This window comes from Melospiza melodia (genome assembly GCF_035770615.1).
Source record: "Melospiza melodia melodia isolate bMelMel2 chromosome 10 unlocalized genomic scaffold, bMelMel2.pri SUPER_10_unloc_1, whole genome shotgun sequence".
Lineage (NCBI taxonomy): Eukaryota > Metazoa > Chordata > Aves > Passeriformes > Passerellidae > Melospiza > Melospiza melodia.
The window spans coordinates 785999-811295 of NW_026948501.1; the positions used below are offsets into that span (position 1 = coordinate 785999).

At 41.9% G+C, this 25297-nt stretch overlaps 1 protein-coding gene across 1 annotated transcript in view; it reads left to right on the plus strand.

The window, feature by feature from the left end:
• FGD3 (FYVE, RhoGEF and PH domain containing 3) overlaps window positions 1-25297 on the plus strand; it is a 94588-nt gene that overhangs the window by 43482 nt on the left and 25809 nt on the right. The window contains 7 exon segments of the mRNA XM_063181842.1: window positions 5382-5552; window positions 9909-10077; window positions 11147-11744; window positions 18260-18349; window positions 19547-19683; window positions 20958-21114; window positions 24967-25105. Of these exon segments, the coding sequence (XP_063037912.1) occupies window positions 5382-5552; window positions 9909-10077; window positions 11147-11744; window positions 18260-18349; window positions 19547-19683; window positions 20958-21114; window positions 24967-25105 (1461 nt within the window).

Consider the following 25297-nt stretch of genomic DNA (forward strand, 5'->3'; position numbering starts at 1 on the left):
TTTCAATAGCAGTTTGCCAGCTAACCCATATCTAAGAGAAAAGCCCTAGTGCCCAAGCTGCCCCTGCAATGGTGGGGGGCCAGAGAGCCTGTACTGACACTGCATTCCTGCTTCATGTAGAACTAACAGTGCCAGGAGTGTTTCTAGCTGGAGAAATGTGGGTCTGCAGTGTGAAGTTTTTTTATTTACATGCAATATAGAAAATGAAGACTGTCCTGTACTACCCTGTCTAGGGAGCATTGAGTGGGACAAGGAGTGTGCTTTATTGTTGTGAGGAAAGGGCTGATGTACATCTCTTGAAAAGCTAATTCTTCAAATGAAAGTATACCAGATTAAATGAGTAATGAAAATTCTGTAATGGTTCCTTTAAAGCGGTTGTGGAGAAATCCTTTGCTGCAGGATCAAGTGTGAAATGTCCCAGTGGCAGAGAAGTGTTGGAAAAGCTTTGCACAGGTACCTGGGTTATGTGCTGTTCTGGACAGGGCAATAAAAACAAGAATGCAATGACAGATACAGAGACTGCACTCAAATGAGTGTGTAAAAGAGGTTTTTACTCTTTGTATGTAAAAACCTGTTGGAGAACAGAAGTCAGAGCTGAAAACTGCTCAGGAATATGCCTGCTGTGATTCAGATGATGAGATGTAAGGTGTGTGCTAGTGCTGGTAAAGCACAGCCTTTATTTGGATTAGCTTGCAGGAATGTACCATAGGAAAATCTAATGAGAATAAAGGCGGGGTATTGTGATCCAGATTTATGGAAGATACAATGACAATGATGTTCAGTAGTGACACTTGAGAAGCTATGAAACATCTGTTAGAGAAAGCATTCTCACCTAAGGCAGTTAAAATTAGTCAGAACAGGATAAAGGTACACCAAATCCCAAATAGTGTTATAGGTCTAGGGAAGCTTTTGGTCCTTTCTTGTGCTTTACATGCACAAATTTGTTAACTTCAGCAATGTGCTTCTTTCACAAAAACCCTTTTTTGTGTCTGTGTTTCTGCGGTGGGGTGAGATGAACTGAATAGACCAAATTTCTGGCAGCCCTGCTCAGACTGAGCAATTTGTCAGTGTTTGTCAGGTTTGTGTTTTTTGTAAGAGTTCAAAGCAGCAGCCGCTCTGTGTCTCCTTGAAGATGGAGTCTGCCCTGCAATGCAGCATTCATTCAAAAATTTTAGATTTTGCTTCATCCTTTATCATTTCCCATGGAGATTCTGATGGGAGAGCAAGATAGGAGAAGAATCTTTGAACATCTTCAAGACATTTGATGTAAATCTTTGAGCAAGCTCCATCCATGCTGGTAGAATTGCACTTATTGTCACTTTTGTGGTCCCTCATTATTGCCACTTTTTGTGGTCCCTCATTTCCCTTCTCAGACTGTGAAGCAGACTGAGAGTTTGCATGCTGAGAACTGTGTTTTTGTTGGTTTCCATGACATGTTACTGCTGATACTGACTGTTCTTGCATTAATAGCAAACTATATTTAATTTAAAAACTCTATAAAAATATGAAGGAGGCCTACAAGAGAGCTGGAGATGGATTTTTTACAAGGATATGTAGTGACAGAACAAGGGCGAATGACTTCAAACTAAAAGAGCTTAGGTTTAGGTTGGATGTTAGGAAGAGATTCTTTTTGAGGTTGGTGAAGTCCTGGCACAGGGTGCCCGGAGAAGCTCTGGCTGTTCCATAGCCAGAAGCATCCAAGACCAGGCTGTATGGGACTCTGAGCAACCTGGTCTAATGGAAAGGGATTGGAACAAGATGCTTTTTGTTTAAAGTGCCCTCTGCTCCAAACCATTCTGAGAATCTATGATTCCATAATCTAGCTTTCTCTTTTCTATTTCAGAAGATTCAGGCTTCTAAACCATCCACATCCTTTGTATCGCATTTCAGAGGGTTTGAAAGTCAAAGCCAGCAGTAATCTCGTGTGACTTGTGCTTAGCACAGCTCCTCCGTGGGCATTTGCCACGTTTATGTGCTTTGACTCACCAACCGCAGTGGGGGTCGGAAGTGAGCTGGGGGAGGTCACTTCCTGCGAACATGGCATTTAACCCATGAAATGGAAGCTGCAGCAGGAGCTGTTCTTCCTTCTTTTTAGTTGTCCTACAACTTAAGCAAGTAAGAAAAAATGTGTGAGTCTCTGCTCAAGCACAAGTAAGTGATATGCCTCTCTTTTGGTGGGGAGTTGCAGTCCATGCCAGATTCTTGCTTGCTTTGGAACATAATGTTTGTTTGATTGCATCTGTTTCCGAAAGCTTATGGTGGTATCTCTGCTATCACTTGTTTTGCTGAATTTGATGTTTTGGAATGTCTGAAAAATGTAAGCTAATTGTTGTCAGTGTCACTGAGCTGGGTTCTATAGCAGAGCTGTACAGCCTCAGCACAAACACTGCCTTACACCCCTGCCGAAGTCTCAGCAGGAGGACGGGAGGAAGAGATGAGCTTGTAACCTTTAAGTAGGTTTGAGCAAAATGCTGGAGCTAATAAAGCAGCATAAGATGAAGAATTAATGTGTGAATTTATAAAATAAGGGTCAAAACACCTACTTTGCAGTACTGTAAGTAGCTCGTAAGAGGTTTTAGCCTAGACAAAAGGAGTGTCTGGTGGTGCCACACATTTGAAACCAATGAAGGAACCACTAGCTTTTGTTTTCAGTATAAATGTAAGGTGGCTCACAGCAATGAATCCTAGGAGGAAAGATGCAGGAATTGGGGTTTAATTCCTTTTGAAATTTCACAAAATGATACCAACATGTGACAGTGGTTGAAAAAGAATGGGGAATGCTTAGGGTAACTGGTACTTTATTCCAAGCCAGCATGGGGTAGCTGGGCTCAGCTTAGGATGTCCAGCTGGGGATGTCGTGGGGCTGTGGTGCCTGAGGGCAGGAGAAGCTGTGGCTCTCCTGCTTCAGCGCCGGTGGGGGACTGTGAACGTGTCTGGCATCTACCGGGAATTCAGTGCTTTGCCAGATCTGAAACCAGTGCTGTGCCTGTGTCATCACACAACAGAGCACAGATTAGAGGGGTCTTCTCATATTTTCTAGAGCTATGGTAGGGGCAGAGATTTGTCTGTTGAGGAATTGGATCACTGAAGCAGTTTTTAAGAACATACAACATTGCTAGATTGCGTTCCAGTCACATGCTAGTGAATACCTGCTGAAATGTTGGGCTCTGTTTTCTGCATGCTGCCCTTTTAATTTTCTCGAATTCAGGCTTTTTCCTTGTGCACTGTTTTAATTTCTGGCTGTGTTGCGCTACTGTTCATAAGGAAGAAGTTCTAGTCCCTCCCCTTAAAATCTGGCCTGTGGCAGCACTGCTACTGTCACAGGGAGCTTTTGGTACCCAGAGCCAAGCCATCAGCATAAATTCTGTCAGTGATGATGTGTTTGCAGTAATCTATTAATCTGCTCTAATAATCCTTTCTGTTTTCACCGCATTTTTCTGTTAAATGAAATTATATTTGAATAGAACTTAATACTTAAAATTTCCTGGTTTTAGCTGGAAGTATGTTTTAATAGCTGGTCTCAAATCTGCTGAAAAGAAGATATTTGTGGTAGAAATGCTAATGAAGCTTCGACCAGCAGCAACTGGCATCCATACATGGGGAATTCAGGGATTGTATATTTGGGTGGCAGAGATCAGTAAGTAGATTTGTGCCATCTGAATCTATTTTTGACAACAAAATCTGCAGTCTGCATGGCTCAGACTCCAGGGGCTTTATTCAAAAGGTCACATCTTGATTTAATACCATTAATATAAATATAGGAAAATTTAGTTAATGTGAATGGGAGTGCTTTTCATTTCAGGCTTTTGATCTTAATAGGAATCTGGGAGAAAGTAGGTTGCATTTTTGAAGCTAAAGCCATGTTGTTGAAGATATCACAGAAAGGCAAAGACGGGTTTTTCACCTTTAGATGTATTCTTTCTATGTGATGTAGGCCACCCTCCACTCTGGTGAGATTCTGGTAAATTCAGCTAGTCCATTTCAAAACAGTAATAGGGAAAGAATGTTTTCTTTGCCATTTTTTAGTGCATTTATGTCAAATTTCTAAATTTGATGTGTTTTCCATTTCTGAGTACTGCCAGAACCCCATATATTTATATGTTCAAAAGCAGCAACTTTAAAACACTTTCCTTTTTAAATTATTTTTTCAGCCTTCTTATCACACACTAGAAAAGCTGATGTAAGGGTTTTAGGTAGCCTTGCCACAAATCCAAAAAAACTCCAAATTAAATACTGCGGGGTCCATGTTGGTTTGTTTGCTGAGTCTTCACAGAATTGAATCAAGAATGTAAAACAAAAAAACAACAATCATATTAATCACTTCTTTCTCTCTGTTGTCACTGGATTGTATCTTAATGGCATCTTCTACACTGGAGCTTTTGCAGGCATGTTAATCTTTTATATAAGGAGGAATAATAATTAACTGGAGGGATTAAATCTGAAGAAATGTCACTTGTACCATTCCCACCACATGGAACATATTTCTGAATCATCCTTATACAGTTGTATTTTATCAAGTAACAGAACATTATATGCTACAACACTTGTATTTCTTTTTGGAGAAATCATTTTGAAATGTTTTTTAACTTTTATATTTGCTCTTTTATTTTGGGTGCCTATGGTAAATATGTAAATAATTCATTAAAGACAGGATTGCGGAAATTCTGCCTGTCTTATCAGTCAGGCAGTTTAACAGGATTATTAATGCTGGTATGTTGATTGTAATAACTTGTGAGTGAATGGCTCATCCCTCTCCTTTCCCCCTTCCCTTCTTCAGGAACTTGAATGAGTGATACAATTCCAGAAGTAGCACAAATTTTCTTCAGGATCAATAGAACACATACTAACATCTTCCTTCCTTCCTTCCTTCCTTCCTTCCTTCCTTCCTTCCTTCCTTCCTTCCTTCCTTCCTTCCTTCCTTCCTTCCTTCCTTCCTTCCTTCCTTCCTTCCTTCCTTCCTTCCTTCCTTCCTTCCTTCCTTCCTTCCTTCCTTCCTTCCTTCCTTCCTTCCTTCCTTCCTTCCTTCCTTCCTTCCTTCCTTCCTTCCTTCCTTCCTTCCTTCCTTCCTTCCTTCCTTCCTTCCTTCCTTCCTTCCTTCCTTCCTTCCTTCCTTCCTTCCTTCCTTCCTTCCTTCCTTCCTTCCTTCCTTCCTTCCTTCCTTCCTTCCTTCCTTCCTTCCTTCCTTCCTTCCTTCCTTCCTTCCTTCCTTCCTTCCTTCCTTCCTTCCTTCCTTCCTGCCTTCCTTCCTTCCTGCCTTCCTGCCTTCCTGCCTTCCTGCCTTCCTGCCTTCCTTCCTGCCTGCCTTTCTTCCTTCCTGCCTTCCTTCCTGCCTCCCTCCTTTCCTTCCCTCCCTCCTTTCTTTCCTTCCCTCCCTCCCTCAGGTTGCCCTTGTTCTCCTTTTCCAATCAAGTGTCACATTGACTCCAGTCCTGCGTTGGAAGCATGTGGGGAACTGCAGCACATCAGCTCAGCACAATGTCTCCATCAGGCTGGAAGGAAGCCCAAAACCAAAACTGCACTGGCCAAAATGCATCCTCTACAGAAACCCCAAGGTAGGTGGCTTTGTCCTTCTAGAAATTGTACAAGTTTCTATTGCACAGGAAGTATAATATTTTAAAATTATTGCTTCAGTTTGAGTCACAGCAAACCAGTTACTTTTGCATTCTAATGTATAGCTGGTATGGTTTTATTATCTTCATTTCCCAATGTTAAATAACCACCTAGAGAAGCCTTCAAGAAGAAATTGATTCAGCAATAAGCAGTTACTTAACTTGTCACTTTATATTTCTTGTCCTGTTGGTGTACCTCATGCAGCTGTGAAGCGTAAGTTGAATTTAACAACATTGTTTATATTTTTGATAAATTTTTTTAGAAGCATTTTAGGTAATAATATCTTATTGTCAAAACCTTGTCTGTTTTCCATTTATTTTAAGAACTACATATGGCAACAGGAAATGCCTAAATGGAGCAAATGTATTTTGAAAATATGACGTAGAAGCTAAACCAATCACCCGTGGGTTGTGGTACTTCCACAGAACTGCCAGCTAATAGTCAAATAGATGGCACACCCAAAATATGATGGAAGAGGAGCCTGGAAGTAGTGTGTTCCAGCTGTTCTTCTGGTCTCCCCAGGCTTCTGAATTCTACAAAAAAGATTGCAGATTCTTGAAAGAGTAGAAATTGTTTTCATGTTTCTTCATCAGTGAAATGACATTTGGTCTTTGTAATGCCAGCTTGCCAAGAGTCCTACTCTTACCACCCCATGCTTTGTAGAATTAATTGCACTTATGTGTGTAATAGGTGCTTGCCTCAAGGGAATTGCAGATGCAAAAAGCATGGAACTTGAAAAGTATTTGAACAAAGGAAGCTAAGCCTCAAGAAGATACTAAGTTCATAAACCAAAATGTTTAGAAGATATGGGTTCATGTGGTAGATGATCATTGTCATCTGAAAAAGAAGATATTCTTGTGTTGTACACTCTAAGCCATTGCACTACCACCCCATCCCAATTAAAATATCTATACAAAAGCAATTCAGCTTTAAACAACAGCAAAGAAAGCATAGTATTTTCTGCTTCTGGAAGTAAACCTTAAACATTAAATTAATATACTACTTCATGCTTGAAACATCTCACAAGGTCTGTGTCTTTGTGGAGCTTTCACCTAGAGGTCTTGGTAGCCCAAGTTTAATTAATGATTGTTCCATGAATGAATGTTGTTATTACTGGCAACAAAAAGGAATAGCGAAAGTGTCTGTTCAGTGAGAACTGGAACGAATTCATCTGGTGCAAATACTTTGCTGTTGTATTCATAGGCACTGATTTCCAATCACTGAGGATGTTTTTTCTATGTGTGTATTTCAGAAAGTTGGAGGGGCCCTAGATAGCTTGATTCAAAGCCATGAGCTGCTGTGTAAAACCTTCAGGAGAAGGAGGAATGAGGAGATATCTTCCCAGCATATGGCTTCAGCCTTCAGGCGGCACCTGAAAGTGCTTTGTAATGTTGGTATCTTCCATGTAGCAAACTTCTAGTTTTAATTAGAGCCAAAGAATCACAGTTTGGGTGGAAAGGGAAACTTAGAGCTTTTCTTGTTCCATCCCCTGCTACAGGCAGGAATGCATTCCACTAGACCAGGTTGTTCCAAGCTGTGTCCAACCTGGCTTGGACACTTCCAGGGATGGAGAAACCACAGCTTCTCTGGGCAACCTGTGCCGGGGCCTCACCACCCTCATGGGGAAGAATTAATTCCTAATTAATTAGGAATTAGGAAGAATTAATTCCTAATATCACTTCTAACCCTGCTGTCAGTCAGGAAGCCATTCTGTCTTGTCCTAGTGCTCCAGGCCCTTGTCCAAAGTCTCTCTCTCCACTTTTCTTGGAGACCCTTTAGTCACTGGAAGGGGCTCTAAGCTCTTCCTGGAGCCTTCTCTTCCCCAGGCTGAACACCCTGCCAGCTTTCTCAGCCCAGCTCCCGAGCAGAGAGCCTGCAGCCCTTGCAGCATCTCTGTGGCCTCATCTGGTTGCAACCAGTCAACATCATTCTTGTGTTGGGGGCCCCAGAGCTGCAGAATGGAGCAGAGGCAGAGAATCTGCACTACCTGGTGCTCATGCTGTAGGTGGGGATGCAGTCCAGGACGCGACGAGGTTCTGGGCTGTCAGTGCATGTGCTCAGGTCATGTGAAACATCTTGACAGCCACACCCCAAAGTGCTTCTTCCTGGGGCTAATCTTGATCCATTCTCCTCCCAGTCTGCATCTGGGATTGCCCTGACACAGGTGCACTTGGCCTTGAACCAAGGTGGCCTTGAACATCTGGTGTGGCTGAAATTTTGCTTGCTAAGTAGTCCTTGGTAAGGTTAGTGGCTTTGCCTCCATGTTGAAGACTTCATTTCTCAACATTACTTCAGTAGGTAAAAATTCAGAATTAATGAAAGGGTTTTCCTGCTTCCTTTTGGTCCAGTGCAGAATTTGTTGTCTGATGTGATTCAGATGAATCCACTAACAGGAAAGTCATCAAATGTTTACATGGACAGCAGTGAGACCCAGTGTAAATGCTTTGATATTATTATAAAACCTTGGGTGTATGAAAGGCCTGATGGGGTATGTGGGGTAGGTTCTGACATGTCTGCCTGCTACACTGTGCACCCTCTGTAAGGAGCACAGAGCTTATCTTTGGTTGATGGGCCAGATGGCTGTGTGGTTACTTGTTTTTAGGTTGTTTTTTTTATTTTTACATGGAGAAACATGGTCAGACGCTCACTGATCATGTGGTGTGCACTTGAAAACCTGGTGAACAAAACACAGATCTTCACCATCCCATTTATATGCAAGAAGATTTTCTTCTCCTGTTTCCCTGTTATTCCTGTATAAGATAGGGCTTGTAGAGGTCCTTTCAGAATTGAACTTTAATATCTTTATTTTATGATAGGAATTTCAGGTGATTTTGGAGACTGGGCAAATCAGTCCTCTTATAGGAAGTGTCCTCTTAAGGCTCAAATCTTTAAAAATTTTGATTTTATTCTTTCATGCAGAAATAAACTCAGTAATGTAGGAAGTCTAAAATGTGACCTATACTCAAAACTCCAAAATGCTTTAACACCTCTTCATCACTGACCTCAGACACGGTCTGGCTATGGACTACTGTGGCAGCTCCCCATTGGCTGGAGCAGGGCAGACATCTGGGCTGATGTGGATCTTAGAACAAATGCAGAATGAAGGGACTTATGCAAGCAAGGGACAACTGGAATTTACTTTTTGGGTGCATATGCCTCAGTTTATCCTCCTAAAGAAAGTAACCCTGGAATTACATTCAGAACAGTTGTCAACTCAAGCCCCATTACAATGCTGATCACATGTCCCAACTGGATGATCAGAGTCAGAAATGGCTGAAAGAAACTGTTTTCAAAAATGTTTTTTCAAAATACAACATGTAGTTAGAATTTCCTCACGTAATGTGTCAACTCATTGGATAGTCTAGATTGAAGGGCACACTTGGCAATCCTACTCCATGCAGTGTGTGCTTTGGGAACAATCCCACAGCCAGTTTTCCTGCCTTCCAATGTCAGTTTTTCCTATGGGAGTTGTTTTCCCTGTATGAAACCATGACAGCATGGGAATTTGTTGCCATGAGTTACTGCCTGTCTATGCTAAATAATTTACTCTGCAACTAATGTTAAGGTCTGAATAATCTTTTTAGAATGACATTACAATTTAATGCCATTTTTAAAAAATACTGTATTAAACTTTGTGCCTTGGCCTCCTTGTGAGTCCTGAAGAGGGATGTGAGTGTTCTTACAATACTTGTTTTATTTATACCATATACAACGCAACATAGAACCGAAAGAGGAAGGAAATTTGTGAAGACTAGTACACCACAGAAGAGAGGGGGGAGAGAGTAGGAGAGGAAGAAAAGCCATTATGTTCAGCCTGTGGCATTTTGGACCAAGCAAACGCAAGGCACTGAAATCCATGCTGGGGTTGGGTTTTAAAGGTTTATTTTGGGATATGGTTCATCCCTCTACCTTTTTTTTCCCAATATAAGACATTCAATGGGGTACCAGAATTTTGAGAAGTCATGGAAGGGGAAGCTCATTAGTGTGATTGAGAGAGCAAGCAAACTTGCAAACTGAAGCGTAAGCTCTGCATCCTGTTTGGTAATGAGGAAGCAGTGCAGTGCTGCAAGCTGCTCAGTTTGTTAGCATGGCTAAGCCAGCTGTAGAGACACAAAATAGAAGCCTGTCATATTTTCTTTAGCAGCTTGCTTTGGTGCAAGCAATACTTCAGGATTGCACCAGTGCCGCTCATAAAAAATGAGGAAAGAATGGATACCTCTTGGTCTGGATTTTGTTCCCAGTTTAGGATAAAGAAGATGGAGATTTATCCTCCTGTCTTTTCTCTTCTCTTTCATTAGTACCTCCTAAGCCTGTCCATCTCAAACCTGGGCAGGAAAGAATTCCTCCTGCACCATCTCGGCCTTTGCCAGCTGATCCCAAGTCATCAAGGAGCTTAGCACCTGGAGAGGAAGAAGTACCAATATCAGCGGGAGTCAACACGCTCATTGAGAAATTTGAAAGTATTAGGTAAATATGGCTTTGCCAGATCTGCTCTCCTCTCCCTTTTCTGCATTTTTAACTTAAAATATAATAGTAGAAAACATTAACTATAATGATTCCCTGGAAAGTCCTCTTGGGATGTTTTCTACTGGAAGTGCAAAGTTTCACTGAGGATAAAGAATATTTTTAATGCAAGCTGCAAATTTTAGTTTGTAACATGCAGTCATGTTTAAGGAGCTTAAGACCTGCTGAATTTGGTAAGATTCTAACAAAGGCAAGTAGCCCACAGTCTGCTTTTGGTAAGTTGGCTAGATGTGGGAATTGCATAGTAGGAACTTGATTGTTATGACATGAACTAATTTAGCATTTTGTCCGACATACAATAAACATCAGATCTTGCTTCTTGGAGGCAGGGAAGGATAGAGGGTACTGTGAAACAATGTCATGTAGAACAGCAGCTGTTTTAAAACTTTGTAATGAAAGACACTAAATTGGATAAAAAATATATATATTTTGGTGTAAAACCAGCTCAGTTTGCAAACACATCAAGAACTTTTTCTGAAGAACCAATCTGCCTGATGGAGCTAAATGATGGGGTTTTTTCCACAAAGAGGGAGATGGAGACAGTCATCATACTGTGCCTTGGAGTGTTATCACCTGGGTGAACCTGGTGTCTTTCAAAAAGGAAAAGTAGTGCCCTCTCATGCTTCAGTACATCCTCTCTGGCAGAAAACACCTTGCCAAAAGGGCTTGGTTCTGTTGAAGAATGAGAGTTTCTGTTTAAATGAGCCCAGAACCAATTGCTTCTTTTTAGAGGCGATTTCTTCTCCAAACCCTCAAACCAGACTGTTCTTCAAGGTGACATGGAAAGCACTAAAGGCCCAGGATTCTGGTGGTGCCATTTCAGTAGCATGTAGGGGTGATGTTTTTTTGCTGGGTGTTGTTGGGTGATCATTATTATTGCAAATGTGCACACTCTTGCCTTCTGGGATTGTCAGTGGGATGCTTGAATCAAATGACAATCACACCCTCTCTTTCAGGGCACTTGTGAAACCTGAGTATTAATATGACTGTGGTGCTTTGTTTTCACTCACAGGCAACCTGTACATATTCTTCAAAGAAACCAGCTAAATTTAGCTCTTAAAATGGAACCTGGCCTGGATTCATCCAAGCAGATGAGCTTGTGTGACCGTGACACAGTGGCTTCCAGCGACTCTTCCACAAATGACAAAACTGAATTGGATGAAACGGAGCCCAACATACCATGCAGCATGGATCTAACTAACACAGACATAATGAAAATTAAAGAGCTGAGCATAGGTGATAGCAAAAGCCATGAAGACTGTACTGCTGTGACTTTGAGCAAAGAGTCCCAAGAAGAGCTTGGCAGTAAAGACTCAACTGCAGAACTGAATGGGAGTGGTAAAATTCCCAACAGAGACAGTGGCATTGACAGTCCTTCTTGTAGTGTGGCTGGGGAAACATTCCCCAGTGAAGAAGGGGCCGAGCAGAAGAAGTCCAGCATGGCTGGGAACCCAGGAGAGATGGAACCTGACAGAAAGGGCACCAAACCTTCCTCTGTGGAGCAGAAGAGGGACTCCACGCAGGATGACGACAGTGACATTGATGAAGGAAGCAGTGAGGAGCAAGAGATAGCAGAAGTGCCAAAGTTGGAGTATTTGGATGTAAACAAGGTAAGGGAGTTTGTTTGTTGCTATCGCGCGCTCAGAAACCAGTTCCTGACACTTGCATCACTTTAATACATTGTTTGGATCATTTGTTTCGTTGGTTTTTCATCAAAGGATCATGATAGTCAGTATTGTTTCCTGCTTTATGCAGGTCCTAACTTGTTTCTGACCTAGATAGTTTTTTAGAAAGGTTCCCAGCTACTTCAAAAGGTTTAATATAAGAGAATCCATCACAGCCAGAGGTTAGCTGTTAAAATTCAGATGCTTTTGTAGGTCAAGACTCCTACCTTGTGTTTGTTGCTTGGGTTTGTCTGGGTTCAGCTTGTTAGAGCATGTTCTTTTCCATGGAGCTCTCTGTTATTCAGGGAGTTAATCGGCTAGTGCATCTTGCAGGGTCAGGACCTTGCATCTGAGTAGAATGGGCAGGATCAGAATCTTGTCTCACAGAAAATTTGGAGTGTTTTTTTACAGAAACCTCTGCTGCTTTTGATGTGACCACTTCTTGAGGGCAAAGAAGTTGTTTTAATGGTAGTTATGTCAAATTACTCTTCAGGAAACTGTATCTGGAAAAGAGATTTTTCTTTGATTCCAGAGTAATATAGTCCAGTTGTGTGTTTGCAGCAGCTATGTAAGATTAATGACAGATTCCTTTGATTATCAGCTTGTCAAGACAGTTATTTTTGGAAATAGTGCTGTTAAAAGGGATTCGATTTTTCCAGAAAAACAGAAGAGAGTATTGCAAAATATCTGCAAAATATTCCACTTTTTGCACTTTTTGTTTGATGGCTGTTTTTGTTTGTACTTGCAGGTGTTTGGGTTTGTTAGAGTTTCCCCCCCACCCCAAGCCATGATGATAGTAAAGTTAATATGTGGGATTTTTGTGTTTTAAAGAATATGATCAGCAGCTGCAGCTAATGATCTGTAGCTAGTGAAATGCAGGGTCCACACCTCAGTTTTTATAAATCATGTGGTTCTGTTGAAATCACCAAGTATATAATGATTTGTGCCAGTCAAGGGCTTGCCCCTTGGGAAATGTGGACATTAGAATGCATTTCTTAGTTTCTAGGTCAATCATCTGATATAAATAAAAGAATGATGAAATGCCATGCAAGTTCTGTACCTCAGAGCTTGACAAGTGTGTTTATAACCAACATACACACACTGTGACATACTTTAATTGTTTTATATTCATGATGTGCATGTATGTGCATGTGTGCCACTGAAATATTATTTGAAAGATATGTTATTAGTTGCAACAGGCCAGCAAGAAAGCCTAGAATTGTAGAATTTCCTGAGTTGGTAGGAACCCATAACAATCATCAAAGACCAACTCCTGGAAAATAATATATTACATTAAAAATCTATAATCTGGTAATTAAATTTACAGTTTGGACTAGGAATGCTGTATCAATCCAACTGGAACAACCCCAAGCTGAACACTTTGCCATCTGATTAAGAAGTGCTTTGATGACAAATACCACTGTTTCATATGATATCAATGATTTGATGGCTGGTTTTGAGTCTTGTTCCTTAGGTTATGTGTCCATATAGTAGGAAATAAGGATGACACAAAATTATGCGGCTATAATTCTCTGGAGCTCACCTGGTAAATTTATGAGAGGTATCTCCAGAAGAAAACTCATTTGTTTTGGTTTTTTTGTATTACCCTCCCTCCTTTATGTGATGCTCTGCAGGTTTTCCCATGCAGTTTGAGTTTATTTCCCCTTCCCAAAGGCAGTTTTGAAGCTCACCAAGCTACACTAAGTTACCTGGTTTTTGCAGTCACATGGAGGAGGAAGGCCGAGAGGGCAGCTTCCTCTTCTTTCAGTGTAAAGATTGTGCCCTCTTCTGGGGACACATTGGGTGAAGTTAATTTCTGTGTCAAGTGTCCACATAAAATCATAGAATCATTATGGTTGGAAAAGACTTCGAAGATCATTGAGTCCAACTCAAACTCTGACCGGTCCACTGTGTCCCGAAGAGCCACATTTACCTGTCTGTTGAACACTTGCATGGCTGGTGACTCCACCACTTCCCTGGGCAGCTTCTTCCAATGCCTGACCCTTCAGTGAATAAATGTTTTTCCTAATATCCAATCTCTAAACCTCCCCTGGCATAACTTAAGGTCATTTCCTGCTCCCCTCTTTGATTCTGTTGCAGATTTGAGGCACTGTGGACTCAGGGTTAGAGTGAAGGGCCACAGCTTCCAGCAAGGAGAGCTAACGTGATTCAAAGTTGACTTGTTCCATGGTTATTCTTAGGCTGGAATTTCACATCATCCTTGACAAAACTGATAATTTTCCTGCTTGACAGAAGAGAGAATTCAATTGGCATCAGCTGCTGGCCTGGGAGCTGGGGAGCCCTCATCTCCTTCAAAAGGCCTTAAGTTGGGAAAGCATTTTTCCTGCATTTCCCCTCCTACCCCTAGTACCAGGCTTTGCAGCTGCACCATGAAGGTAGCCAGTGGTCTCATTAAATATGAAAGCTGTTGTACTTGGAGGAGAATCATAAGTACAGCTGCAGAGTGATTTAATGGCGGATCAGTAACTCCTAGGATATCAGTGTAAGTGAAGATCATGAATAACTATTCTTTTCTACTTCAGTGATCCCTCTATCTTCCACCCAAGCTTGCACACAGCTCATGCTTGGGGAAGGTAACTTTACCTGATATGTGAGTGGTAATGTTTTATTTAGTCTAGGCTTAGCTATGCAGTGATTCGTTAGGAGTCTGCAGCAGTCTAACAGGGGTCAGTATTAGCACAAATTATGTTTTTAAATCTCAGGAGTGATTTACTGAGATTTCCTGTTATCTTTTATCAAAATAAAAATTAACCAAGGGGAGGTTATTAGTTTTGATAATGTCTCAGAAAATGTCAGGAGCTCCAGGAAGTGATGCACATTAATATGGATGGTTACAAAGATGGCTGCAAAGAAAAGAAGTGACATAAAAGTGAGACTGAGGGACTGTTGTGCTCCAAAGTCCCAAGTCTTCTGCTGACTGCCTGAGAGCCTGAGTAATGCTTCTGGGAGGGGTATCAGTGCTTCAGAGGGGTTTTTTTAGGCATTTTTTCACTAAGAGTCATATATGCTCATTTGTAATCACCACAGAATGCTTTTCTCCCTCTGTCATGCTTCCTGATGTGTAAATAGTAACAATGGAGCCCCCTGTGGGTCTCATGCATTCATGGACACATGCTTCCATTCTGCCTGTATGTGGCTGGGGTTTCACATCTGATTTCATTGTCTAGTGTGTGTTGTAAAATTTGGCTTGCAATCCTGCTACTATGACCTTTGGGTGAGATTATCTCCATGTATATTCAGAAAAAAAGTCTGTATGTCAATGTTTTAGTCATAATGTTGGTTGAGAAAATTCAGATATGACACCATGATGATTTAAATATCTTAAGGAAAATGTGATTTCAGTGCAACAAAGACAACCAAGCATAGGATAACTTTTCTGTATTATTTTCAGGATTGTTGAGTAGGAAGTGGCCTGTAATCTTTCTGTGACTTTTTGTGGTCTTTGCAGGGCTGACTGATGGAGTTTTGATGCATAACCATGTATGATTTTAACCTAAGCTCTATCCCAGCAGCTCTCTTGCAAGATTTGCTGAAAGCCCTATGTGCCCTATGTGAGACTGATGCTGACTGAATGTAGTTGTGCACACCCATTGTATGGAAAATGGTTGCTGCAAGATTTAAGGTCCAAATGCATTCCAAGTGTGAATCTGACCTTCATTAGAAACTGGTTCTGTTTGACTTCAGGCTGTTGTTTCTTTTTATTTAAAATGTTTTATGGACAGCTGCAGCTGAAAATGAATTTTTGAATCGTTCACAAAGTGAAAGTGCATCATGCTGCCTTGAGCGCTGGAGTGAATTTTGTGTTGTGAAGTCAACACCTCCCTCTTCAATTTTCTCATCTTTCTTGTCACCCCTCCAGCCACACTGTTCTGTCCAGCCTTTGCAGTAGGTGTAAGGTTCTAGGGAATGACTGCACAGGAGATGCTGTGGCTTGTGGCAAGCAGTCACTCAGCAAGAGCACTGCACAAAGCAGAGCATAATCTCAATTTGCAGGTTTGTTTTACTTTTCCTTTAGAAACATGGACCATGAAATATCTTGTTCCTAGTGAACTGAATGATGGCTTGGGCTTTGTTAAAGCTATCCCACCATGGCACAAAATGAAGTTAGAAGAATGGGACTGCCTCACGTTTAATTAATCTATAGTTTCATTTAAAATGTTATGCCCATTGAAAGGCAAATATGTTGCAAATTTGTCTGAAAAAATGTGCCTACCTCTCTGCTTAGCAGAGAGAGCAACTGAAGATAGAGTCACTGTAAAACTGAGCTCAAGCTGAGTCTATTAAGCCCTTGTTTAGTATTTAAGAAGATGTCAGCAAGTTTTCTTGAAATATAAGCTGAATTGCAGATGGTGAAGGTCAGGAGCTAAAAAACTACCTGTGCTATGTAAAGATTTACTTCTGAGTACAAATGTATTTGGTTGGAAATAAGTATTTTTCCAATTCTGAATTCAAACAACTGAAAGGATGCTCTTGGTGACTGGCATGCCAGCTGGTTACATCAGTGCCTTTCATTTGAGCACTCCTTTGTGCCCAGCAACACCAGTAGATAAATTCTTTCTCAGTGAGAGATCCTTGTAGTTACTGGGTTTGACTGGGCCAGCAGAGCACTGCAGTGTAAACTGTAATAAGATGTATTTGCTTGGAACAGTTTCAAGACTTATTGTGCTGTGGTTTGTTTTGTTTTTCACTTCCCCTAAATATTAATATATAGTGAACAGAGCACGATGTTGTGTAGCATGTTGAAAGAGTTAAAAGAGTATTTGACTTGGAATAATTTGAGAGGTGGGGCAGATAGAGTCCCTGTCAGAACTTCATGTTTTCCTGTCTTCAGATTTGTGCCTGGAAATAATTCAAATTTGTGCCTGGATTGCTTCAAAGGAAGTCTGATGTTGCTTCAAATAAAGGAAAGCTATTTACTTTCCTTCAATAATACTTACATCATGGAGCTATGAGTACTTCATGCCAAGTGGCACCTCATTCCATGTAGGATAATTGTGGGTCTGATTTGTTGGAGTTCACGGCTTTCTTTGAAAAACCTTTGAAGTTTTCAGTTGTACTGCAGTTTGTCGGAATCTCTGTGGAGGGCTGATGTTTAAATTTTTCTCATCAACTTTATTTGGAAACAAAACACGGTAATGTTGAAGAAGCTTAAAGAGAGCCTTTATTTGATGTTTTCCAACAATCTGATGGCGGCTCACAGGGTTACATCTACAAGTCCTTGCCCCAAATGTGAGCACCAGAGACAGACATTTGGGATTGAGCACTGCTACTGGTGACAGGCCCAGGTACTTCCTGAACTGGCAATTGCCCCATGTGTTTAATAGACTTCAGCTAAATTTTTCCTCTGTGGATATTTCTGGTTCTTTTGTGAACCTGTGTGAAGGTTACTGCCAGCAATGTTGTGTTTCTTGAGGAAGCAGCACCTTGGTGATTTTATTTGATGCCCTTCAGTTTTCCCATAGAAATAGTGATTAATTGCACCCAGTCAATGTTCTGCATTCCAGGAATCGTTAATGCACCTCTTACCTTCAGTGCATTTGTCTTTTTTTCTGGATCCAGCCCAGTAAAGTTTCCCTACATTGGATCATCCTTTCTGCCTATTTTCCATGCTTGTATTCCTGAACACAAGCCAGCCAACACTGTTTTGGACTGGTTTCATTATATGTAGGCATGGTGTTTAAAATCTAACACTTTAAAAGATTGTTGGGAAGCTCAAACCTGTATTCTAGTAATTCAGATATTATTAAGCACTTAGTGAATGAAGGGTCTATGTAGCTTTTGGCTGAACAGTGCCTAAAGTCAGTGCTTTAAAACTGTATTTAGAGTTTTTAAGTAGTCCTTTCTCTCTCTCTCTCTCTCTTTTTTTTTTTTTTTTTTTTAATGAGCTTAATGAAAGGCTTCACTGAGTAATTTGGGTTACCTTGATGAAAATTCTTTCCAGGGAACTGGCCTGTGTATAAAGCTGCACAAAAATCTTAGAAATATGCCATAGAGAGTAATGCTGTGCTAGCAAGAGTAGAAATCTGGCCAAACAACCTGATTTCTAGTTTTCATTTTAGTTACAGGACCTGAATCCAAAAACAAGAACAGTTTATTTACAATCTGTTGCCTTATTTTTCAAATTAACTAGACTTATTTCCAGGTTTAGAGGATGTTTCTGGTTCTTTTTATAAAGTCGTAATGAACTCAAGTGATGTCCTGACCAGACACCGATTGCATTACTAATTGCTCTTTCAGAAAACAGCAATGAAATATCTCTGGAACAAAGTGATCTTTTGAGAGGTGTGGGGTAGATTCTGGAATGTGTTAACCTCTTTCACTCCAGGCTCCTCTGGTGGTAGGATTTAGGCCACTGACAAAATGAAAAACAGAACAGTTGGTGGAACTTAGGTGTGGAGGTGCAGATGGATGGTGTCATTTGTAACTTTTTTTTTTTTCAGTGTACAGAGCCCCAAAAGCTATTCAACATCGCCAATGAGCTGCTCCACACAGAAGAAGCGTATGTTAAAAGACTCCATCTCTTGGACCAGGTAAATCCATTTTGAATTAACTCTCCTTTCTTTCCAGTGAGCAGCAATGATGTCTCCTGTCCAGTGCCTAAGCTGTAGCTCAGTACAAATGCTGTGTGTAGGTGGAAGATGGAGTTTGCCTGCCAGGCTGTGTGCCGTGGATCCCAGATGTGAGCTTTGAGCAAGAGGGTTCTCTGAAAGGAGACAGAGGATTGGGGTGGCAGAAAGGGAAATGGGAAAGCAGCAGTCCAGGACACGGACACTGCCAGCATTCGGTTCCTCCCTGGGTGTGTGGGGAGAGGAAACCACAGGGATAATGAAGGCACTAAGAAATGATGAAATCTGTGATTGCTCTTTGATGTGCAAGAAGTTGAAGTTGTACTAAAATCAGGCCACATGTGTTAGCCCTGAGCCTACAGCCAGCTATTTTTTTACCAGTCTGTTTTGTAATTGTTGCCCATCATGTTTACACATGGGGGTGAAGTGAAACTGGTGTGATGAGTCTGAACTTTGTTCCCCATAGACTTGGAGTTGATGCTACACAATTCAGACATTTCTATAATTACCTCAAACAAAAAAAACATGAATATGCAGGAAAGAAATAAAAATGAGGATGAGACATATTTCTAGCAAAGTGCTTTTTAAAAATGAGTAGAAGAAAAAAAAATAGAAAACTGTCACCTGGCAAGAAATACTGTTAGAAGCTGTAACTTGGAGAATGCTTCACCCTAACAACTCTTGGAGCTGTATGAAAGACTTACAGTGCTTGTATTAGATTAACAGAAACTGTTTCTGGACCATAGAAATCTAGGGAATGTCTTTTCCTTTTGTTCAATATAGTGCAATTTTTCCTACTGAGAAAAACCCAATCACATTATTTATTTTGCTTTGTGTAAATAGCAGTAAATGCTTTTCAGGGACTGAATGATGTTTGCAGCTTGCACTCAAATATGAGATGTCTGATCTTCCCAGTCATTTCAATCTTTTTTGAATTATAGCTCAGACTTTCCTAGTTTTTTCAATGGCCTATAGTGATATATCTAATTCTGGGTGATTAAATTTTGTGAACCTCCTTAAGACTCCAAGGACTGGCTACCAGGGGTCAAAATCTGCAGCTCTGTTCTAAGCAGTCAGCTTTGCAAAATTGCAATCTAAAATCAGCATGTCTAGGACTGTTTTTCGTTAAAAATGTTGGTACTGTTTTGTTGCCTTCTGCAGGTTTTTTGCACTAAATTGTCCGAAGCAGGGATCTCATCTGAAGTGATAACAGGCATCTTCTCAAATATTTCTTCCATCTATTGTTTCCATGGACAATTTCTTCTTCCTGAGCTCAAAACAAGAATTACACAAGAATGGTAGGTAGCTGTCACTACAATTATTTAAAAAATGCATTTTCAAGAAACTGTTGCAACCATAAGGCCTAGTCTAAGTCCAAATTTTTTATTGTTTAATGCAGTAGTTACATTAGTTATTTACTAACTCTCAAACATTTCTGACTTAAGGAGAAGGCCTGAGCACTCAAAACTTCCAGAATACATGGTGAGCGTTTTTTTAGTTGGAAGTATTACCAGAGCTGTTTTCCTTACTGCATTCCTACTCTCCTATTATTGCAGTACTATGAAATTACAGTACTAGGAAGGAATAAAATTGCTTCTTTTGGCCCCATAGCTGAAATAAATATTTTCGAATACCATTTAAAATTTGGCTGCTTTAATGAGGTTGAAGGTAGAACTTATTGGTTTTAGAGGTCTTTTCCAACCCTAATGATTCTGTGATGCTGTAAGCTGTAGATAAGGCAGAAACACCGTGGTAGGTAGAAAGGTTAATTGTAAGTCAGATCTAGGAAATCCAATTTGAGGGGACACATTGGGTGCATGGTGTCCTGCAGCGGCAGGTGCAGATAGTGCTGACCTTTGCAGGTCCCCTGATTGATCAAGACAAGACCAGGGTTTGCCTCTCTCTTGGCTGAGTCCAGCCTTCACACGTTTGTCAGTGACCAGAAGGGGTGAATGAGTCTCAGCACCTCTGTGCCTGATTTGCACTTGCAGGGACAGCTGTGACAGAGGAGAGGAAAACTGCAGAGTCTGGGAGTCAGAGGAGGATAGAAGCTTGTCAACTGGCTAAAGAGGGGCTTGCAAGCAGGCTGGGGGAGAATGGCTGGCTCTCTGCCTGGCCCTGTCTTTGGCAGAGAGAGATTTGTGGCTACTGCTGCTCCAGCCTGGGGTTACTAGCCCCTAGGGATTACCCTGTTGAACTGAGCCATCTCTTTGCATTAAAACCAATTCAGATGTTGGGCTGTGGTGGAAGAGATTATTTTTAATAAGTAAAAGTTTCCCACAAGATTTAGTGTTGGGCAGAAGTTCTTTTAATGATGTATAGTCAGTCTGCTTTTCACTTAAGACAGTGAGGGGAGAAATGTCATCCCTTTTACAACAGGATTCATGTTTGAAGTTTCATCTAGGATATTGCATAGATTACCATAAACTGAACTTAGCCTGTCTTGATTGCACATATGTGTAAATGCTTCTGCATGTGGGAGACAACTGTGGAACTCTTACAGCTGTGTTTTCTCTCTGAAGATACCATTCATTTCCAGAGATTTCAGTACTTACCTGTCTCTTTACCACAGGAGCGTCAACCCACGGCTAGGAGATATCCTGCAGAAACTTGCTCCTTTTCTGAAGATGTATGGAGAGTATGTAAAGAACTTTGACAGGGCAATGGACATAGTGAACACATGTATGCAGCGGTCCTCTCCCTTCAAAGATGTTGTTCAGAATATACAGGTATGTTTTTAATTCACATAATAGGACTTGGAGATTGTAATGGTTTAGGAATGATACTCCCCAGTTTAGAGACTCCAAAACCACACTAGTACTCCTTTGTTTTCTCCCACTGCCCTTTTCCCCTCCTCTGGGAGTATCTGAAGAGGAGAGCTGGAGGCCCAAAAAGCAAAAATCATGGGTTGAGGTAAGAGCAATTTACTGGAAACAATGAGATAAGAAAACAAACAGTAAGAGCAACAATATTAATAATAAAAATAAAGGTGTACCAAAAAGAGAGTGCAGAGTTCAATCCAGCTGCAGCTACTCACCAAAACCACTCCCTCCAGTCAGGACCAGCATCACCCAAACTGCTCCATGTGCCACACTTGCTCCCCCATAAGGAACCTTCTCTGAAATGAAACCCTCTCCTCCAGCCTGGCGATGACCTGAGGTGTTATCCACTAACATTGAGGCCCTGGCCACACCCCTCCTGGCTACTGGAAAAAATTAACGCTCTGCTGGCTAGAACCAGGAGTGAGAGATCCTCACTTAATTCAGTGTATTTATTTGTTTCCCAGTTAATGACACACATTGTCAAGATAATAAGACATACTAAAATTACACAATTTTAGTGGCATTCCTTTCTTCTTCTTTTTTTTTTTTTTTTTTTTTAATTTTTTTTAAACTTACAGAGGCCAGGGTTAGATTGGATATTGGAAAGTAATTCTTCCCTGTGAAGGTGGTGAGGCCCTGACACAGGCTGCCCAGAGAAACTGTGGCTGCCCCTGGATCCGTGGAAATGTTCAAGACCAGGCTGGATGGGGCTTGGAGCAACTTGGGACCGTGGATGAGGGTTGGGCTGGATGGTCTTCAAGGTCCCTTCCAACCCAAACTATTCCATGATTCCGTCAGATCACAGAATGAAACTTCACCTTTGGCCCAGTAATTCTGACTCTTTTGAATTTATCTTCCTCATTTCTAACTTTATTTTTTTTTTATTAAATACAGTTTCATTCTGAGGTGGGTGGGCTTAGGTTTGGATATGTCACTAACAGCATCTGCTGTTTGTCTGGTTTTTCTGAGGCTTCCAAAGTGGCAAGCTGCGCTCAGGATCACAGCTCCACAGGAGGACGCTTGAGATGGATTTTCATGTGTTTTCTCATAATTGCACAAAAAGCTGTGCAGGGAGAGGGGAAGAGCTCTGGTTATGCTGGTGTATCCATAAAACTGTTCTATCCTGCTCGTCCCCTGGGCCAGCTGAATGGATGCTCCAGGCTCCAGGATGCTCATAAGCATCTCTCTGCCAGTCTTTGGAAGGCAGATACCATCCTTTGGGAAGGAAGGGCTGGCAAGGAGTGGGTTAAGCTGAACAGGGAGCACAGCTGCCTGCCCTAAATGGGAGGACTGTGGCTGGGCCAGCTGTTGGGAATCAAGTAATCCCCTGGCAAGCTGGGAGAGGAGAGGCCCTGAGTGGAGGTTTAGGGCTGTGTCAGAGACTCAAGACAGAAGTTTGGAGAAACAAGGACTGGGGGAGGTCCTTTCCTGCCCCGCTACTGCTCCACAGGACCTTTTCTTACCCTTCTTTTGCCTGTACCCGTCCTGCTCCCACCAAGGGCACACACACCAGCACTGTGTTTTGCTGTCCTCAGCCAGTGGCAAGTCATGGCTTTCTGCAGGGTAATCCATTTGGGACTGTTTTCCCTACAGCACAGGCAACTCCCTTCTCTGAAAGTCACCTGTCTCTTCCCACCAAGGAGCTTCCAGCATAAACCATGTATGTCGCCTGTTGGTCTTCACCGGTTGCAGACCACGGGCAGCTCTGCTGTTGCCTGGGCAGAGCTCTTGCCAGGCAGTGTGGGCACTGGCGATGCAGGCGGGAGATGCGCCTGGACGCCTGCTGATGACAGAATTGCACTGCAGGTTATTTAGTCACACCTACACAGCACCTTTTGCTCTGTTGCTCGGTGATTATAGCTGCAGGAGGCAGAGATTGGACCCAGAATGCTTAGTCCACTTATTTGACATATCTCTGCACTATCAAAAGCCACTGATAGTTTTCAACATACCAGTTGAAGTATGTTGTGATCCTTCAGGGATGCACTGTCTGCCTAAGCTGCTAACGGAATAGTGTATATATAATATACAGCGTTAGGCATTCACTGTTACTAATTATGTTAAATTAGGGAAAGCAGAAAACAAAAATCAAATGTTACTAATAAGTTGATGACTGTGACTTATCAAATTTAGTCCTTTGAATTTCTGGAAAGATAGCTAATATTTTTCTCTCAGACATTCATCCCATTATCTCCAGTCTTGCTGTGAGAATGGAGCGAGTCAGCAGTGTGGTGTGGGCTGGAATATTTATGAGGAAATTGCAGATACTTGAAAGAAGTTCCTTTCTCTGAGAAATACACAGTGAGATTAACATCGTTATAGAGAGGTTGTTTACATGAGAGCAGACCACATTAGTGGGCTGATGTAAAAATAATGATGTGTAGAAGAGCTTGTGTGTGTCTGTGGTTAACATGCTGCTGTGGAGTCAGATTACATCACTAGCAGAAACTTCCTGTGTGCTTTAAAGCAAGTTACTGGTTCTTACTGAGATTCTCATCTCTCCTCTTTTAAACGAAAATATTCTTTTGCTTCACGGGATCCTATGAAAACAAGTACACTGCAATACTCAGTGCCATTGTAAGCAGAGCACATTGGTGCCTTATTGGATGGTGTTTTGTGTAACCAGACTCAAATCTCCTCCCCTTCTTGGCCAAGTGAAAAAGAAGCAGAATTTGAGAGAGCTCTGCCTTTCAAAGCTGATGTGTGAGCAGTGTTCCTACTGCTCATACAGTGAGCTCTGGCAAGCAGTACATTCCTGGGGGCATTGTGATTTCATGAAGTTGGGAGAACAATGCTGCACAGGGCCATGGATGGGACAAGCTTTTCTGAGCCTTCTGAAAGAAGATAGTTGCATATCAGCAGAAAATGCCCGACATGGGATGAAGATTCACATAAAAGCTGCCAGCTCTGATATCTGCTGTCAGGCTCTCCAGCTCTGGAGAGGTTGGGTCATGGGCCAGTGATTGAGGCTGAACAAGGCCAAGTGCCAGGTCCTGTCCTTGGGTCACAACACCCCCAGCAGCTCCAGGCTGAGCCAGAGGGGCAGCAAAGGCCCTGGGGGTGCTGTGGCAGTGGCTGAACAGGAGCCCAGGTGGGCAGGAAGGACCAGGGCACCTTGGGCTGCTCAGCACTGGTGTGGCAGCAGGGCCAGGGCAGTGCCCATCCCCTGTGCTGGACATGCTGGGGTCAGTTTTGAGCCCCTGACAACAAGAAAGAGCTGCAGGGGCTGGAGTGTGTCCAGAGCAGGGAACGGAGCTGGGAAGGGGCTCAGCCTGGAGAAAAGGAGGCTTGGGAGGGACCTTCTCACTCTGCACAACTCCCTGACAGGAAGAGGCAGATGTGGGATAGGTTGGGCTCTGCTTCCAGCGAACAAGAGACATGACAAGAGGAAATGACCTCAAACTGTGCCAGGGGAAGGTTTAGATTGGATATTAGGAAATATTACTTGATGGAGAGGGTTGTCCAGCCCTGGCTCAGGCTGCCCAGGGCAGTGATGGAATCACTATCCCTGGAGGGATTTAAAAGACATGCAGATGTGGCGCTTGGGGACTTGATTTAGTTGGCCTTGGCAGTGTTAGGTTTATGTTTGAACTCGATCATCTCAGTCTTTTCCAACCTAATGAGTCTGTCGACCTATGATGGCTTGAGAAGCTCCTGTACACTCTTCTAGTTGTATGTGAATGGTCATTTTTCATTCTGTTATACACCAAAGGCAGAAAAAAATCAAACCCTCCTGTTCTTGCTTTCTCTCCATTACAGAAACAGGAGGTGTGTGGAAACCTGACTTTGCAGCATCATATGCTTGAACCAGTGCAAAGGATTCCTCGTTATGAGCTTCTCCTGAAGGACTACTTAAAGAAACTTCCAGAAGAATCTCCAGACAGGAAAGATGCTGAAAGTACATGTAAACGCCTCTCAATCTAAAAGCACAATGAAATCCTGGGCAGTTTTTCTTTGTGTGTTCAGATACTTACAGCCAGGACTATGGTAGAAATGGAGATTTGAATTAATCAAATTATTACCAAACAAAGGGATTTTGAATGCTTTTGGAGTTGAGAAGAAAAGGGTTGGAATACCTGCTCTAGGAATG